We start from the raw sequence: 19979 nt of genomic DNA on the forward strand, positions 1-19979 counted from the left end.
AAAAAAATTAAATATATTTTATATAAATGCATAATTTAAAAAATAAAAATAAAATCAATAAATATAATAAATACTATATTAAATCTAACTATCAAGTCATAATGATTATATGTCATTAATATTATTTATATACCATAACACTCTTTGTCTTTCTTATCATAAATAAATAATTTTTATTACATAAATAAAAATATTAATTTTTTCAATGTGTCAATTATAAACAGTAAATATTCTAGTATGTTAATTTTCAATAAATTTAAAATAATTTTTAATAGTCTTTAAATATTCTAGTGCATTAGTTCCTTTATTCTTTTAAATATTTGAGTACACTAGTTCTTTTAAATATTCTAATACATTAGTTATAAATGGTAATAAAATCATAATATTATTAATAATTACTATTCTTATAAATATAAGACTAAGCTTGTTAGATTTTTTTCATTTATTTATTTCATAATACTTTTATAAATTAAATATATAGGCTTTTAAGGTCAAGATCTTACACACTAGTGTAATTTTCATATAATAATTTGAGTACAAAGATACATGAGAATGGAAGAAGGGAGTAAACAATGAAATCATAAAATAAAAATATATTAATGCTTTGAGTTTTCATGATCTTTATAAATAATTGATATTATTTTTTTATTTTTAAGTGAAATATTGATATATCTAATGTTCGCTCAAATGCAAAAAAAAATATAAGAAATTATCTAGGATAAATAGTATCCACTATACTTTTAATTAGTGTTGATATTTGATATATATACAAAGATATATAAAATAATATTATTCTACCCATCACAAAATTTATATTTTTAGATTATCTAAATCTCCTAAATATTTATATCATGAATGCTATTTTTTAATATAATTTTATAAATTTATTAATCCAAATCACTTTTATAATTACAAGATCAATACAATATTATATAATACTTTTAAATATCATATGAATGACAAATCATTTATTGTGATTCATACCTTATAAGCCTAAAATGATAATAATAATAATAATAATAATAATAATAATAATAATAATAATAATAATAATAATAATAATTGAACAAAAACATTAATCAACATAACGAAACTCATTAAAATTATAAATCATATTTTCATGTGAAGATAAATATTATTTTATAAATTTAATCACGTGATCATGTATTTTAATAACCACATAAGTATCAAAAAATAATAATTAAAATTTTAAATATCACGAGCAATAAACAACCAAAAAATTATATCAATGAAAATTTTGCCCATAAATTGTCAAATGAAAATTATAAAAAATGTAAGTTATAACTTTTTTTTTTTTTAACACTACATTAGGGGCCTAAATTTGACCCAATTAATTAGGCAGCCCATATTTTTCTACTACTGCATTAGCGGGCCTAAAGTTGCCACCTATTGTAATGCACGCTTCCTCGGTGTGAACCACTTCTTAGACGTATGATCATCCACCGGTCCAACGACCAACTCATCAAAATCGATTCCTTCCCCCTCGCCACACTCCTCGAAACACACTCAAACTAGTCTTCGGTGGCCAGCACTTATGCCCACCATCCACAGTAGACACATGATACGGTGCAAGTGCCACATGATCGAAGATTAATGAGGAATAATATCAACAATACGAAATAATTAAAACGAATCCAATTCTTATATAATCATATATAATTATATTTCAGTAACAAGACTATCGATTATTAAATTAAACTAATCCAATTGTTATATAATCAATGTTTAGAATTTAAAGATCCGTGAGATTTTATGATCTAACAAAAAATTGTTAGATTTTATAATCGTTTATAATTAGATAAGATATATAATATAACTAATTAGATTCTGATAACTCTCATAATAACTTATTTAGGGATTGGATAACATATGCATATCACACATACATCTCTTTTTCAGATATACACATAGTAAAATCAGATCTAATTATATTTTATTTCAATTCTAGTATAAAAGATTATTTTTTTATTTCATATAACATATTACAGATTTTATATTAACAATTAGTATCAGAGCCTAGGTTCTTGAGATCAAATTTACAAGATCTATTATTTTTATTTACGATACTTGAATGATTCATATTTCATCGATCTGTATTCCTATATATTCTGTTTTGTTGTCTACTGCAATATTAGATTTGTTATAAATATGATCTCTAATGATCGTGAAACAGTAATGGTCATGTAATATTTTTACTTCTAAGACATGTACAACATATTATAGATTTTATGCTAATAAAAATAATATGAGAAAGTTAAGCTCGGGACCTTACTGTTCATTAGTAATTCTAACCTGATTCCAATTAAACATCTAATATATTTTGTCCTATGCTATTGGTGTAAGCATAAAGTCTATAATTATGCTATATCTGAAATGTGAAAATAACTTATATGCCAGGATTAAAATCAAGTGTATAGATATAACTATTACGATACGTACCTTTTGATACCATCTCCTCAAAGATCTCGTTTGATCTGCTAAGCACTGTCTTTGATCTAAAATTGTTGTAGCCACCGATCTCAGATTGTTGTAGGCACCGTCATTGTCTGCAAGAAGTGCAAGGAGTAGATCCTTTCTCCTCTCTTCTTATCCTTTCACAGGACCCACTGAGATTCCTATCCTTTCACAAGACTCATTCCTATCCTTTCATAGGACTCACTGAGATTGATGGATTTTGGGGAGATATTCAAAATCAAAATAAATAAAACAAAATTTTATTTAAAAAATAATTTTACCTAATTGGATTCCAAGGAATTTTGAAAAGTATTTTATACATGGCCATGTTTTAAAATAAGCCAATAAGTCCAATAAACACAATAATACTATATTAAGTCCAACTATCAATGCGAGTCATAGCGGTTGTATTTCATCAATGGTATACTCCCTACCACAACATTGTTAGTCTTTCCTAATATAGTCCATAATGACCCCTGTAATTTATCTTGTCAAGACAATCCTATTATTACATTCAACCATAATATGCATAAACATAAATGTAAACAGGATAGCAGAAACAGATAACTTTAATTAAGCAAGAAGAATGTCAATAATAGCATCCACATAAATATGCATCACCATATCCTTTATGACTTGCTCACAAGCCCCATTCTAAGAACATGTTCTTTGAATATTTTACACTGTAAGGCTTTTGTCAATGGATCAACAATCATCATAATGGTGAAATTTTGCAACCATAAAGCTTGATTTGTGGCCTCAAAGCATGCCACAAATTCAGCTTCCATTGTTGATGATGCAATAAGCGATTGCTTTACACTTTTCCAAGAAATTGCCCCACCAACTAACATAAATACAAATCCTGAAGTGGACTTCCTACTATCGAGGCAATTTGTAAAATCAACATATGAATATCCTATCACTTCAAGCTAATCTAATCTCTTGTATGTGGGCATATAATCTTTCATCCCTTGTAGATATCTCATTACTTTCTTTGTAGCTTTCCAATGTTCCATTCCTGGGTTGCTTTGGTATCTTCCCAGCATTGCAACTGCAAAACTGATATCTGATCTTGTATAGGTTTGAGCATATAATAGACTTCCAACTGCGCACCCATAAGGAATATTCTTCATTTGATTCTTTTCTAAGTCCTTGGGCACTGGTTTTGATTGAATTTTTTCACCTCTAGTAATTGGTACATCATTGGCTGAGCAAAGCTGCATATTAAATATTTCCAAGATACGATCAATATATCCTTTCTGAGACAATCCTAATAATCCTTGAGATCTATCCCTGAATATCTCAATGCCAATAATATAGGCTGCCTCATTCATATCAACCATCTTAAAGTTTTTGTTGAGAAATATCTTAGTTTCGTACAATAAACCAAGATCACTACTGGCAAGTAAAATATCATCCATATATAAGACCAATATAATAAACTTGTTCCTACTTACCTTCAGATATATACACTGATCAACTGTACTTTCCTTAAATCCGAAGGAAGTAATGGTATTATGAAATTTTATATACCATTGTCTGAAAGCTTGTTTAAGGTCATAAATGTATTTCTTAAGTTTACAAGCCCAATTTTCTTTTCCCTTTTCAATGAATCCTTCAGGTTGTTCCATATAGATTTCCTCATCTAGATCCCTATTCAGAAATACTGTTTTCACATCCATCTGATACAACTCAAGATCATAATGAGCTACCAATGCCATGATGATTTTTAATGAGTCCTTTCTTGAAACCGGAGAAAAAGTCTCATTATAGTCGATGCCTTCTTTTTGAGAAAAACCTTTGGCCACAAGTCTGGCTTTATATCGTTCGATATTGCCCGTTGAGTCACGTTTTGTTTTAAAAACCTATTTACAACCGACTCTTTTACAATCATTGGGCAATTCAACAAGATCCCAAACACCGTTCTGGACCATTGATTTTAACTCTTCTTTCATTGCATCATACCATTTTTCAGAATCGTTATTTTCTATGGCTTGTAAAAACGATAAAGGGTCTCTTTTTATTCCTATATCATAATCTAATTCTTGTAGATATACCACATAATCATTAGAAATGACATGTTTTATTTTCCTTTGAGATCTTCTCAAATCTACCAATTGTGATTGTTCTACAAGATCATCAACGGCGATATCAACATCATATGAGAGTTCTTCGATGTTATTTTGTTGTTCACCCTCATCAATACTCTCATTGATTTGAGGAACAACAATCTCTCGAATAGGAGATGATATGGGAGAATTAACCTGAATCTCCTCGATGTCAAAATTAATCCTTCGAGATTTTTTACTCTCATTGATTTCGCCATTTTCTAAGAATTTTGCATTACCAGATTCTACTATTCTTATACTATGATTAGGGCAATAAAATCTATATCCCTTGGATTTTTCTGTATAACCAATAAAATATCCTGAAATAGTTCTTGGATCCAATTTCTTTTCATATGGATTGAATACTCTTATCTCTATAAGACACCCCCAAATATGTAAATGTCTTAGACTAGGCTTCCTACCAGTCCATAACTCAAATGGAGTCGATGAAACTGACTTACTAGGAACCCTGTTCAAGATGTACATAGCTGTCCTAAGAGCTTCATCCCACGTTGACTCAGGTACATAGGAATAACTCATCATGCTCCTAACCATATCCATCAAAGTACGATTTCGCCTTTCAGCAATACCGTTCTGATGTGGCACACCTGGTAATGCATATTGAGAACAAATACCCCGTTGTTTTAGGATTCTAGCAAAAGGGTCAATATTCTGACCAGATCCATCATATCTGCCATAAAATTCACCGCCTCTATCAGATCTGACAATTTTAACTTTTCTATCTAATTGTCTCTTAACCTCATTTATGTATACTTCAAGAGTATCAATGGCTTGAGACTTTTCATGTATTAGATAAACATAGTCATATTTGGACAGATCATCTATAAATGTGATGAAATATTTTTCTCCACTAAAACAAGGAATATGAAGTGGTCCGTAGATACAAGTATGAATAATCTCAAGGAGTTCTTTACTTCTTGTGGCATTTTTCTTTATATGTTTAGTTTGCTTTCCCTTAATACAATCTATACAAACAACAAAATCAGTGAAGTCTAAGTGTTCCAAAATATTATCCTTCACTAATCTTTCAATTCTTTCCTTGAAGATATGCCACAATCGTCTATGCCACAATATATAAGATCTTTCATTATTGAAACTATGTTTCAATCCAACACTTGATTGTAGAGTCATTAATGTCTTTGCAAACTCAAGATCCAAATTAATTTTGTACAAACCATCACAGAGAATTCCAGAACCAACTTTTATTGAATCATAAAACATACTGAGTTTGCTACTACCAAAAGAAAGATAGTATCATAACTCATCAATTCTAGAAAAAGAAACTAATTTTTTAGAAATTGTAGGGACATAACATGTGTCAACAAGATCCATCAATTGACCCGTCTCTAAGCGTAGATGATAAGTTCCCATTGATATCGCTTTCACCTTAAGACGATTTCCCATAATGATGAATCTTTCATGTTCTTTTGGTTTTCGAATTGAAAAAAAACCCTGTATGTTATTTGTAACATGAGTTGAAGCACTAGAATCAATCCACCAAGTGTCAGAGGAACTTCTATAATGTTTGATTCAAAACATACAAAGGTCAAGTTAATACCTTTCTTTTCGAACTAAGTCTTGCGTTTAATGCAATCCTTCTTCACGTGTCCTTTCTTGCCACAAAAGAAGCACTTTACAATAAATGTTTTCTTTTCATTAGTCCGTTTAACATTTCCCGGCAAGTTTCTTTGATTGATAATGCTTCAACTTTCTTTTCTTATTACCAACTCCTTGAGTAGTAGTCATGACATTATGTGAACTTTCCTGCCTTAATCTCAATTCTTCCTGAACACACATGCTAGTCAACTCATTCAAGTCTCACTTATCATTATCCTTATTTGTGTTGTAGTGAATCTTGAATTGGCCAAACTGAGAAGGAAGAGAATTGAGAATAAATTGCACGAGGAAAGATTCATCAATATTCATGTCTAATGTTTTAAGTTTTGCAGCTTTGTCAGTCATATTGAGGATATGATCCTGAATTTCTCGAGTGCCATCATACTGAGCCGTAGTTAGTTCTTTCATTAATGTGCCAGCCAATGACTTATCAGCAGATTTAAATCTGTCTTCAATAACCTTTAAATATTCCTTTGTGCTAGTTGCAATCGGTAATAAAGTCTTTATGTTATTTGCTATTGTCATTTTTATGAATATTAAACTAAGTCTATCGAATCTTTCCCAAGCCTTCATTTCATTTACTTATATTTTCATTAGTCAAGTCTGCAGGTTTTTCAACAAGTAATGCTAAATAAAAATATAATACACATAGTGTGAATTGCACATGCTCTAACCATTCTGAATAATTTGATCCAGATAGTACAGGGACACTAGATGCATAAGAATATATATGCGGAAGTACCACTGCAAAGAAAATATATAATAACATTAATGTTTTGAGTTTATCAAAAATTGATGAACTATTGATATCATCTATATTATACCTTTGGATGAAATATTGACATATCTAGTGTTCACTCAAGAATATTTATGGAGGACTGATACCATCCTTGTGGAATAGTATTGTTAGCTTTGGGTATACAACCCTAAACTGCAAGGATATCCAAAAAAACAGTATCATCCTACCCCATCATATAATTATTTGAATTAGATTCTCCTTTAGGATTATCTAAATCTCCTAATTATATGTGTCATTATGAATATTATTTCCTTAATGTCATTTAGGACTAATTTCTTAATATTATTTTATAAGTCATTAGTCCAGGTCACTTTGGTGGCTACAAGACTAATGCAATAATATAAAATAAAAAATATCCTATAAATGACAAAACTTTTATTGTAATTTATATCACAAAAGTTTATCATCCCAGGTCACTTTGGCAACTACTAGTCAGATAAAACTTAGGGAGATGAATTACAAATAATATTCATCAATTTCTTTAATTTTTACTAAGCAGTTCAATAATAAAATAACCATAATAATTATTGAATATTAATGCTAAGCAGTTCAATAATAAATAATAATAATAATAATTATTAAACATTAATGATAAGCAATTCAATAATAAATGACAACAATAATTATTAAACATTAATGCTAAGCAATTCAATAATAAATAACAATAATAATTATTGAACATTAATGCTAAGTAATTTAATAATAAATAAAAATAATAATTATTAAACATTAATGCTAAGTAATTCAATAATAAATAATTATTATTATTATTATTATTGAATATTAATCAGTAAGAAAACTCATATGATAATCATGATAACATATAAATCATGCCTTCATGTGAAAGGTAAATATTATTTCATAATTTTATATATATACATATGAATAAATAAATAAAAGTCCAAAATAATAATTAGATTTTAATTTTATTTATCATATGTAAAATCAATAATTTATATAAATCATGCATTCATGTGAAAGGTATATATTATTTCATAATTTCATATATATACATGTGAATAAGTAAATAAAATTTCAAAAACAATAATTAGATTTTAATTTTATTTACCACATGTATAATCAATAATTTATATAAATCATGCATATGAAAGGTATACATTATTTCACAATTTCATATATATACATGTGAATAATTAAATAAAATTCTAAAAATAATAATTAGATTTTAATTTTATTTACCACATGTATAATTAATAATTTATTTTTTTTAATAAAAAATTAAATCTAATAAAATAATCGAAAATATAATTATGATTAAAATTAATCATAATTATAATAAATCATATTTATCAATTTATAATTGAGAATATAAACTAAATTTCTCAATTTTGATAAAACCGTAAATATTTGAAATATTCTAAATCAGAAATATGCAAATGGCAGAACTATAATTTTGGCATAAATTAAACCCGAGGGTAAAACCGTAAATATGTTGACAGCTTAAGCTCTTGTGATTAAACCCGAGGGTAAAACCGTAAAACCGTAATTTTGGCAAAAACGATTTTAGAGTTGGAGTATAGATTGGGTCCTTTTCGAACAGCTTAAGCTCTTGTGATTAAGATGTACATACCAAATTATATATCCCTATGAAAAATTAGATGCATTTAATATAAATGTACCATGCAAATTATTAAAAAAATAGGCCGGCTCGGATTAGTTCAACATAATTTGACATGCTTATGTCATCTTAATTTAACATATAAAATCCAATGACCCTAGTAATCGAGATTAAGTTTCATAGGAAGACTTGAAAACAAGTATGGTACAAATCATATCAAACTTGATAAGAACTTGGCCTGCATCAAACCTAAATGGTCCAATTGACTTTAGAAGATGTGATCTGAGAGCAATTTTAGAGCCTTTGAGATGCATGTTTGAATTTTTTAGATAATTTAAATTGTTGATATCCTGATTAGGAAAGGCATAAAGATGGATTCTGCTTCAGGGAGATATAATCAATTGAGAAATATGGTTTCTCGTTCTGAACCTAAACCCATTGTCTGTAAAGACCATACAGATAACCTAAATGGATAATCAATATTTTCTATACAGATGCATCTGTGGACTCCTTTGCACCAGGGCTATTTATGGTAGGACTTTTATGTTGTTGACCTCCAATTAACAAAAAATAATATTAGAGATATTTAAGGGATTTTTTTATGCACAACATATTCTTCATGTTATTAATAAAGATTTTTAGACTAATTTTTGTTGCTAGTTATTTTGAGGGTTTAAAGCATCAGTGAATCATATATGATATATTTTAAGCTTTAAGTTAATACTTGGACTTGATATCTCGTTATTCAGTTAATTTAATTCTAGTTCAATAGCTATTTTCTCTTGGCATTCCTTAGGATGCCTATCCTCTTCAAATTGAAGAATATCCATTTTGAAGGATCAGTCCTGTCATATGATCCAAAAAATAACATATTAAACTTGATTACTATCATACCTATTCAGGATGTTGAATCAATTTGTTAACTTAGACAACTCAGTCGCTAATTGGGTTAATCATATCAACCATTTGTGGTCCACACCAATGTGGACTCCTTAATTTCATGTCAGGTTGGGGGATTAGGTCAGGGATTGTTCACCCATGTACTCTAGCAATTTTGATTTGACCATCAAGTTCAAAGCTGGATGTGCTAATTTGTGAGTCTGCAGTCCTGATGTCAAAAAGGTATGAATTTATATACCATCTCATTATCTTTCAACCCCACAACTTTTCTCATTTTTGGTAATGAAAACCATTTGTGAGAGAACATAAACATTATCTACTGTGAATACAGATGAAGGAGATGGCACCATAATTTTGGTAAATCTTTTGTAGGTCATTGAAAAGACACCTCCTGTTTCTTATTTCTTTAATGTCATTCTGCTTGGCTAACTTTTTGGGAACTGTCAACTTCTAATACTCAGTTAAACTGTTTATTTTGACAGCTGCTGATATATGTATGGCGCTAAACTACTGAATGTTGTCTCTGGAAATATGATAAAAGAAAAACTTCATAATCTGGCTTGCATCATCTTTGTGCTCAATCATGCATATTTCTTCTTTTCTAGTCATCCATGTTTCCTTTAACTTTTTTCTTTGGGGAACTCACAGTAAACTTGGAGGGAAAATTTCTTCTTTGCTGCATTCTATGACTTGGTTCCTCATATCCATTGTTGTTCTTCAACAAGTCCAGAATCCATTTCACTATAGGAGAGGGTATTTTTTTCACCCAATTTGTTTACTTTGGAGTGAATAACATGAGTTATATGATCAGTAAGTCCACAGTGAAAAGGCTCAGTTGAAGCAAAGACTCAGGGTTTATTGAAGGACAGAATCTAGAGAAAAGGTGAAGTGCATTCAGAGTGTATTATGATAATAAATATGTGCCTACACTACATATGTATTTTGTTAGATTTTTTTTGTTTCATGCATAAATTAGTCAATTGCTAAGCTGGTAACTAGTCTTTATGTGGACACTGATACAACTATAATGGTTGATAAAGTGCTGGACAAAAAATCTTAAAAATTTTTTGCAAAAGACACCAGCTGGAAAGGTGGCCTGAATTATGATGTTGTGTTGGAGATAGTTTGTCTAATTTTGAGCCTTTAAGACAATAGATGATGGTGACAAGAATCTATGGTTAAGTGAAGAAGAGATAGGGAGAAATTATACTCAGAAACTCCTTTCAACAGGGATGCATATTTGGAGAAAAGGGAGAATTATATCTTTCATTTATTGACTAATTAATACCTAGTGGAACAAGATTGTTTCCACTTAATTTCATGACCCTATCCTGGATTCCCTTGTCCTGTGGAGCTTCCTGTGGTGGCAAGGCTCACAACTCTCTTACAACTAAAGGAGTGACATGTATAATATATCCAAGTGATGTAGTCTCTATCTTGAGAAGATTACCTCCCATTCTTGTCAACTCCTGATTGGAGAATTCTTGACAATGCCTGAAGAAATATAAGTTGTTTCATTTTTACTAGTGTTCAAATTAGAGTTCACATTTTTAAAATCAGTTTCCTTTTGTTCTTGATGGATATCTAACAATTTGTAAACAAAAAAATGTCAACTTTTTTTTTTTTTCCATCAGGTAGGATACATATGGTTGTTCTTCTGCTGCTATAACACAAATTTTTGGACCATATTGAACTTATGAACAATGCAAATATCTTTTTGAGTTACATAACTTGGACTTGTTATGGCAAATATATTTCCACAGCTTCTACAAGGTAAACTTTGTCACTTATTTGTCTAAGAGAAATACCTGTGAGTTTTGGCACAGAAATTAAGTGGTATTTAAATATTGTCTTAAAATTTAGAGCATTCATGATGAAGTATTTTATTCATGCTACAAATTCTGATTTGACTGAGCAAGCTGTACATGTAACCCCGTCATCACGCAACAAGGAGACTATGCAGTATGTTCCATAGGTGGATACATCCTACAATGAAACATCCACTGGTCACAATGATGATGAATGGAGACTCTTTGCTCTGGCTTTGGTGTTGTGGTTAGAAGTAAGATATAATACGTAGCCACAAACTATATATCCTTCTATGTTTCTACCTTGGTGCATACTTTTCCAGCAGATCCCAGTATGTATCTTGGATGCCTCAACAACATAACTGTGTGGCTGAGCTGTAGAGGAAAACTGTGTGCAATCGTGGATGGATGATTCAAGCGTGGGTTGCTTGTCACAGAGTCCTGCCTACATGACTGCATTTTAGTCCAAGAACAACTTGGAGGTTAGCTATTCTGACAATTTTAGCCAGCAAACCCTTTGGGGAAAGCTACAAGTTTTGCTTATGCTTAAAATGCCTCTTACTTGGAAGATGCTTTAATCCTTAGACCAATCAGGTACGTACCTAAATTATACTGTCAGTTTCTGCTTGGGATTAGTATTTTCCAACATCATTGTTCAGGATTGTTATACCCTCAATCTGACATTAACAGAAAAAGTAGGTCATTATAATGCTATCTTGTGTTCCCTTTAGTAGTTGTGTAGAGGGCTCTGGTGCGTCCTTTTTGCAAGTTGTGTGTTTCCATTTGGCAAATAGCTTTTTCTCATTTTCCATGAGAAAAAGGTCTCTTTGGTGCTGCAGACACTCGAATGGAAGCATCAGTTTCCTTTCGGTTGTTTCGCATTGTGGGTTCACTCTCTGAGTAGGTTGTCACAGTAGCTCATACGGTTCACTGACAGAACTCAGAAGCTGACTCATTTGCCTGTTTAGTCTGCTCTAGTGTCTGTGTATTGGCTGTTAAATCATGTAGTTGAGTGCCTATTTTGATCTTTTGTGATGTATCACCCCGTAGTCATAGACTTCTGTTTGAATCGTATGGTGATCGAGTATGCGTGTTCATGATAACTTTTAATTTAAGGGTGTATGCGTGTTTAATGGGATGTTTAAAGTTGGAATGAAGAACTAAAAAGAACTGCAGGAATGCATGCTGACATGCCATCTAATGGTCGTTTGGAATCAATTTAGCACAAGCACAGGTTGGGCCGTACACATTTGCCCTCGTGCTCGCAGGCATTCTTTAGCAAGGAATCGTGAGGAAGAAGAAGAAGAGCTGATGGACCCCAGCGTGCGATTGGTAAGTCTGAGCCCACGACTCCTCCCCTGCAGCCGCTACTGCCCTCACTTTCTTCTCTCTGGTCAAAAGAAGCTCATGTTGCAGGCATCCCAGCTCCCACCAGGTAATCAAACCCCAAGAAAACCCTTGCTCGACCTCACAAACAATGTTTATTTTCTTCTAATTATTTATTTATTTTTTTATTTTATTTTAAATTAAATACAAAATATTATACGAATTCGAGCAGTTCTTTTGTTGTTAAGTTAGACTAGTAAATAACCTTTCTTTTTTAATCCATGCTTATTCTACCTGTTTAAGTTAGAAAAGATCTTCTGATAAATGAAATGTTGGACAACTTATCGAGGACTGATTGCTTTTGATAGAACAAATTGGTGGTGAGTATTATTGTTGTGATACTACTTTGGGCGTAGGAGAGGCTGGTCGATCATGCATGGGTGGATAACGCTCTGCTGATGTTGATGATTGTGTTGTCATCCAAGTATAATAAGGCAACAGATAAGTCTTTTTCTTCCTTACAAGGAAATGCTTTTCAGATACTTGGAGCTGTCACTCATTTCAAAGAACTAACCACCTCATTATATTCATATAAATAAAGAAGAATACTGGTAAATAAGCTTCACATATTTTACCATCCAATCATTTTATATAGTTTGGGTTCACTAAAACAAGAATGTATTAGTACTTGGAACTGATCCCACCGTATGCTAATGATTTGGCATAAATACTGAAAAATACATGACTTCATGCTGATACAATACCTTGTAGTATTGTTTATCAAATTGGATAGAAGTGATTAGGGTTTGGCAGTAGATTCTCTAGCTTAAATATTTTTGAAGAACATTTGACTTTATGCTGATTCAATTCCTTACCATCTAAATAAAATAATACAGTACAGAAACAAATCATGAATGGTTAACAAATGAGTTCGATCGAGTAAAAGCAAAAGAGAAGCTTGTTTGAGTGTCCACTCTTGTCATGGCCATGCCATCCATATTGCTTGCTTGTGGGAACATCCATCATTAAATCTCTCCCCCATGTCTCGCTTTTTCCACCTCCAGGTTGAAGACGAAGGTTCTGACTGCAGAAGCTGCTCAAGATGCAAACACATCAATCTTTAGTCCCAACTAATCATACTAGCTAGTCACTACTAGGGATTATTAGCTTCAAATTCCCTTTCTAATTGAGTTGGATTGTACCTAATCAACTTAGTTTTGATTCATGAAGCATCATTATATATGTATATATTACATCTTTTGAGAAGCACATAGATTGGGTTCCATTGATTTCCCAGTTTTTTATTTGTAGTAGATTTGGATGAGCACTTTTGTCCAACCAAACCGCCCCCGTGCCCGTTGCGATCTCGCCGTTCCGTTTTGGCGGCCGTCACGACAAGGACAAGCTAGCGTCACAGCCCAAGGTATTCTCGTGGTTCACGGCAACGTCAGGGCCATATCGGTCAAGTTAGTTGTTTCAAGCTTGTATTGTTCGTAGCATATTGCATCGATATGGTTGGAAGCAGTGCAATGGTGGCAATACTCATCTAGATTTATGAGCAAGAAGAGTACATGTAATGCTATTTTTTTGCTCCTATGCCCCATTAGGTCTCCCTTTCTCTGCCTCTAGCTTTTCTTCCTTTTTCTCTCTCTCTCTCTCTCTCTCTCTCTCTCTCTCTCTCTCTCTCTCTCTCTCTCTCTCTCTCTCTCTCTCTTCTGCTGTCCTCCTCCTTTCATCCCAAACCTTGGCCAATTCACCTGTGCCATCTGGGAGATCTGAACTAAATAGATATCTACATACCTGGGCTTGTTTGTTTAGGTTCAGAAGATCCTGTGCTGCAACTTCTGTCAGAAAGATCTTGGAGGGGTTAAAGAGGAGGGAAGAAGAGAGCTGCTCCGGGAATTAATCACGATGAGTCCAAGCTTGGCTGGGCAATTTGGAGACACCACTTACACAAAGATCTTTGTTGGGGGGTTGGCGTGGGAGACCCAGAGCGAGACAGTGAGGCAGCACTTTGAGCAGTTTGGGGAGATCCTGGAGGCTGTGGTGATCACCGACAAGAACACTGGAAGATCCAAAGGCTATGGATTCGTGAGTCTTCTCCTTGTGGTGGCATGTCTATGCATGATTTCATGTGTTGTTGATCTACTTGTATTGTTTGATCCCATTCTTTCTCCTTGGTTCCAGGTGACGTTCCGCGAGCCGGCGGCAGCGACGAGAGCCTGCGTCGATCCCTCGCCGGTGATCGATGGGCGGAGGGCTAATTGCAATCTTGCTTCACTGGGTGCTCAGAGATCTCGGCCTACAACACCCCCCTATGGTAGGGTTATCACGACCATAATCTTGTGTTACTCCTTGATCAGTTCTTCCATCTCTTAAACTACAGTTTCTTCTGCTACCACTTTGAGCTTATTGATAATCTAATTGAACAGATTCTTTTGCTAGTCAATATTGATTATATTGCGCCGTAAGTGCAGAATACTATCTAAAAACTCATGGAGGATTAACGATACAGAAGACATGTTCTTCCTTGATTTGATCTAGATATTTTTCTAGAATAATGATGTTTCAAGTGCCTTGGTGAAGCAAGTACAAACCTGAGATGTCAATTATCCTAGGAATTAGTTCATATATATATATATGTATATATATATGTATACATATATACATATATATATGTATAAATATATATATGTGTGTGTTACAGTAGTGTAGGAGTATTTGTTTCTGCAGAATCGAGTGTGGATTGTATTCTTTGACTGGTCTTCAGTACCCCAAACCTTACAAGGATAAGTCTAAGATTCTCAGATCAGATTCCTTAAATTTTGTTGGCATTCATTTGTTTGTATTGTACTCTGTCTCTCTCTCTCTCTCTCTCAGGAGGAAACAGGAGCTTTAGGGTGGTGAAATCCTTTCATACAGGATACCAAGGTGGGATGGGTGCAGCTTTTCCTTCTCCTGCCTCCTTCCCTCATTATGCCATCCAACATGGTGTCCCATATGGCCTCCTCTATGGGTAAGCTTTAACCTCATTACATCATATCAGCAAAGAGGCACATGCATTGCACACACACACACAGGCACAGCTTCCCTTTGAATGCTGCAGCAACTCACATGGGATATGGCTGGTGATGCATGGTGCAATACTCTACATTCTCTCTCTCTCTCTCTCTCTCTCTCTCTCTCTCTCTCTCTCTCTCTCTCTCTCTCTAGTTGATCTTTGATATTTGCACATTAAAAGCTAAAGCTGTCATATGAATGTGCACAGTTGTCCATCATGGGCTTTGAGTGCTTTCTTTCAGCCAGTTCTGTTTCTCTCTCTGGCATATGCTTGTGTGACGGAGACCATGCATGAATTACCAGAAAGCATGCAGGAAAGAGCAGCTTCTGCATGCATACTCTCCCTTAGCCATCCAAGGAAATGCAGCAAACATAATGCACAGTCCATGCAAAATCTTCAAACCTTCTTTTGCGTTTTGGAGACGCTTCTAATCTTCTTTCTCTCCTTTTGTTTCTTTCTTTCCAACCATTTCAGGTACTCTCCATTCTCCTCGGACTACAGCTACCCAGCGGTTTGTTCTACACCTCCTCTTCTCTACTAGTGATTACAATGCTTTGTCTTCATTTTGATACAATTAAAGTCGAGCACTATGCTATATGCAAGCATTTATGAATCTTCATGAAGCTAAATATATACAGTTTGTTTTGTTTACTTGAAATGTGATTGTCCATTGAACATATGTACCAGTAAAAGGCACAATATCACATAAAATGTAAGACATTTACTTTAGTATGGAATCATAAAAATTCTACTGTAATTTATCATAGAATTATCATTTTCAGTAATCTGGAATATAAGCAAACTAACTGAAACTAATGATGTATTTCTGCCTATGACCACACCAAGGTCAATAACAAGTATAGAACTTAGGGCTTCAAAAACTATGCCATTTTGGATGTAGCTAGAAGGAACTTTTAGTTTATGAATCACCATTTTTTCTATGAACATATGGTAATACTCTAGTTAAAAATCAGAATAAGATAGTTTTGTAAGTAGAGTAATTACTATAGTGAATATTCAAGAAGTGTTGATTAATTGCACTATTAGAATAGTCAATTTTGAATCATATAACTAAAATATCCTAGTTTGGGGATTTTTATGAGAAGCATTGCTATGAAGGAGAACTTCAAAACACATCCTAGACTAGACAAATTTATCTTATTCAAGAAATAAAAGGAGAATTATAAGCAGGAAAAATCTAATGCAAACAATCACCGAGGACTAGAAGATGGCAGAAGCCTTCTTCTGAACAGGATCAAATGGAGATTCTGAGGCAAAATGATGGTGACCATCAGATAATGGTTGGCATAGCCCAATCAATGATGCATCCTAGGAGATATTAACAATCAGGAAATCTAATCTTCATCAAGACATTATGGAGCCATGCATGCATGTCCCTGCATGAATTAATGGAGAGAGGCTTGATGTAACCCAACCAGCCATTAATTGAAGGACCCACTGTCCAAGCCAAATTATCTGCTAAAACAACAGATCACCTGCACTGGAGCTTTTCTGCTCTCAAAAAAATTAGGTCATCTGGTACTGCTGCACATGAAATGGTCCCGAGTCTGTCATAAGAAACATTTTAACATCCATGTTCTTGTTCTTTTATCATCCACTTAAGTGGCAGAAGCACATGGTCTGGTCCCCTTTTATCCCTAAACAATCTGTAAGTCTGCAGCATCTGCCACTCCAAATAAAACCTGCAGCACCACAGGAAGAAGATGTGGACCCAAGAGTTAAAAACACTTCTGCATGTTTCACTTGAATTATTGTGTGAGTAGGCATCTGTAGATCTCAATGCTTGTGATGTTTAACTGGACCTGATGAGATACACTGTCTTTAGATCTTTCATGTTCATAGTTATTGTCTTGAGCAAATTGATAAGGTAGACTGAGAAACTTCATCATCTGATAACCATTTTCTTCAGGGACTTGTACATATATTAGTGATGTTAGTTTTACCTTTGTCTTGGCCAGGGTTATTACAGTGTCTATGGAGGTGCTACCGCACAGTATCCAGTTTATGGAGCAGCGGCTGGAATAATGACCGGAAACACTGCCTTCTACCCCTACTTCCAGTTCGGGCAAGGCAGCGGAGGGACGGCCACCGCAATGGCGAGCGGACATGGCTACAGCGTTCCCTATCCACCGGTGCTCCACTACTCAGCAGTGGCCTCGACAGCGGGTTTGGCAGGGCTCGTGCAGCATTTTGGAGGGCCATTGTCCATCGCACCAACTCCTCCTGCACACGCAGGTACTACTACTACATCAACCTACTGTTGCATAAACAGAATAATGATAATGATTTTATGGATTATATTAAGTAAAATACATTTATCTATAGCTGAATACAAGATAATTTCTTTTTCTTTCTTATAGAGCCTCAAAAAGTAGATTCATGTTGAACTCGTCATGTAAAGTAATGCTGACAGTAGATGTCTCACACGACTTTGATGTTGAAGCTAACTTTGCCTTTTTATTGTTTTTGGTAACAGTGTGTTTTCCCTTAAAACAGGCATGACTATGGCTCTCACAGCTCCGGCGCTGTCATCTCCGGCCACCTATGCTCACCGGCTCATTCCCGCCCCCTTCTCCGCCTCGACCGTGCCCGAGCAACCCTTGGCTTAACCATGGTTCCATTCTATCTCAATTCTGTCGGTCCTTCCCTACTCGTCATCCTTCCTCATCACTTTCTGTCATGCACACAGTCATCTCTTCAAGTTCAGTCCCATGCGGGCTGAACCGAACAGTAAGATCCAGAGTGCTTCCGGTCCATCTAGTAATGTGGGATTCGGAGGACTCTCATCTCGCATTTTGCCCTCGGATGATGGGCTCACAGTGTCTGCTCCCAGAGGTGGGGAGCACTGACTCCATTAGCCAACACTGCATTCAATGGCTCAAGTGCATGGGCCCTGCTAACCCAAAGTCCAAGGAGGGCTTGAGCTAAAAAGAAGGAAATGGAGAGCAAGGAGGCTCTGGTACAAAGAAGCTTTTCCTCGGAGTTTAGATTTAGCTCGTGGAGCAAAAGAAATCAACAGCTTGGTCAAACATTTACCTGGCATCAGCATCTTCCACATAAGTTGAGCATCTGGCAAAACCCTAGTTTGTCTTCAGGTCTTAGCCTTTATGAATCCTCTCCAACCCAAGAAAACCTGCTTCTCTCTACCATCTTTACCTAACAATCCTGTAATGTGAGATCACATGGTGAAATCTACCACTCAGCTTATCCAGGCAGGGACAAGATGATCTCACTAACCTTCCTACCCTGTCAGTAGTCTGTATACTTCGATGAGGCATGGCTTTGATGCCTTGGCCTCATGTAGGACAGGTTGAAGGAGTGCTAATGTTTGTTTTTGGCACTTAGCCCTACCCTCCTGTCCATGAGTTCAGGTGAACTCCACAGGCTTTGGAGTTCTCTACCACCCTATGGTCCCAAGGGTGGATATTTTTGGTCCCTTGGGTTCTGACTCCTCTTGTCACTCCTCCAACACCACCATGGTTAGGTCCACCTCTCTCTCTCTCTCTCTCTCTCTCTCTCTCTCTCTCTCTCTCTCTCATGTTTTGATATCCAGGAAGACTTTGATGGTTTAATATGTACTTTTTGTAAAAACATGGGCTGTCATATTTGACAAGAATTGCTGAAGTTTGAATGTAGTTTAAATATAAACTCTTCATTTTCCTGTACTTTTCTTTGGGAATGTTATACCAGTGAAGTTAGGTTGGGAACCTCCTCACTATTCCATGGATCTAAGGTTCATCCTATTGCTCGTATTTAAAGCAGCTGGTGGACCTCAAAATGACAACAGCAGCTCACATATATGGGTGATTAAAGGCATGTTCTACATGTTATTGTTTGTTGTGTAAGGTATCAACCAAGAATGGTGGAACTCACTGCAAGAACTTGCAGAACAGGGAGGAACTATTTCTCCAGAAATGAAGTGACAAAGGACCCACTCATGCAATCATTGACATGTGTTATCTAAAGCTTCACTCTTACTGGAACACTGAACTGAGCACAAACTACAGTTAGTTTGACAGCATGCCCACCAAAAGTGCCTCTTTATATTCACACACTGATCATGCAACATAAAGGCATCATGGCCTTTGAGCGAGATGACACCACATCAGAATAGCAGCCAATTACTGTCCACATCCCATGCCATGGCAAAGTTGCGTGATGCAGAATCATGTTGTAGCAAAGGCCATGATGGCCAACCATCAGCTGCTTCTATTGGTCTCAGCACAAGAGAGTGGACACTGGAGATGAATGAATTGTTTGCCTG

At 34.5% G+C, this 19979-nt stretch overlaps 1 protein-coding gene across 1 annotated transcript; it reads left to right on the forward strand.

The window, feature by feature from the left end:
• The first annotated feature begins 14315 nt into the window (after nt 1-14315).
• LOC103979159 (uncharacterized) lies at nt 14316-19380 on the forward strand. The gene is made up of 6 exons (XM_009395210.3): nt 14316-14724; nt 14821-14953; nt 15514-15649; nt 16169-16205; nt 17674-17950; nt 18212-19380. The coding sequence occupies exons 1-6, from the start codon at nt 14545-14547 to the stop codon at nt 18322-18324; spliced, it is 876 nt and encodes a 291-aa protein (XP_009393485.2). The 5' UTR covers nt 14316-14544; the 3' UTR covers nt 18325-19380.
• Nucleotides 19381-19979: the final 599 nt, after the last annotated feature.

Source organism: Musa acuminata, chromosome BXJ1-3, assembly GCF_036884655.1.
Source record: "Musa acuminata AAA Group cultivar baxijiao chromosome BXJ1-3, Cavendish_Baxijiao_AAA, whole genome shotgun sequence".
Classification (NCBI taxonomy): Eukaryota; Viridiplantae; Streptophyta; class Magnoliopsida; order Zingiberales; family Musaceae; genus Musa; species Musa acuminata.

Bases quoted from the DNA above. Each gene is read 5' to 3' on its own strand.
- LOC103979159 (XM_009395210.3), top strand. From the start codon at position 14,545: ATGAGTCCAAGCTTGGCTGGGCAATTTGGAGACACCACTTACACAAAG. The intron at 15,650-16,168 runs GTAAGCTTTAAC...CAACCATTTCAG, and splicing joins CCATATGGCCTCCTCTATGG to GTACTCTCCATTCTCCTCGG. The intron at 16,206-17,673 runs GTTTGTTCTACA...TGTCTTGGCCAG, and splicing joins CGGACTACAGCTACCCAGCG to GGTTATTACAGTGTCTATGG.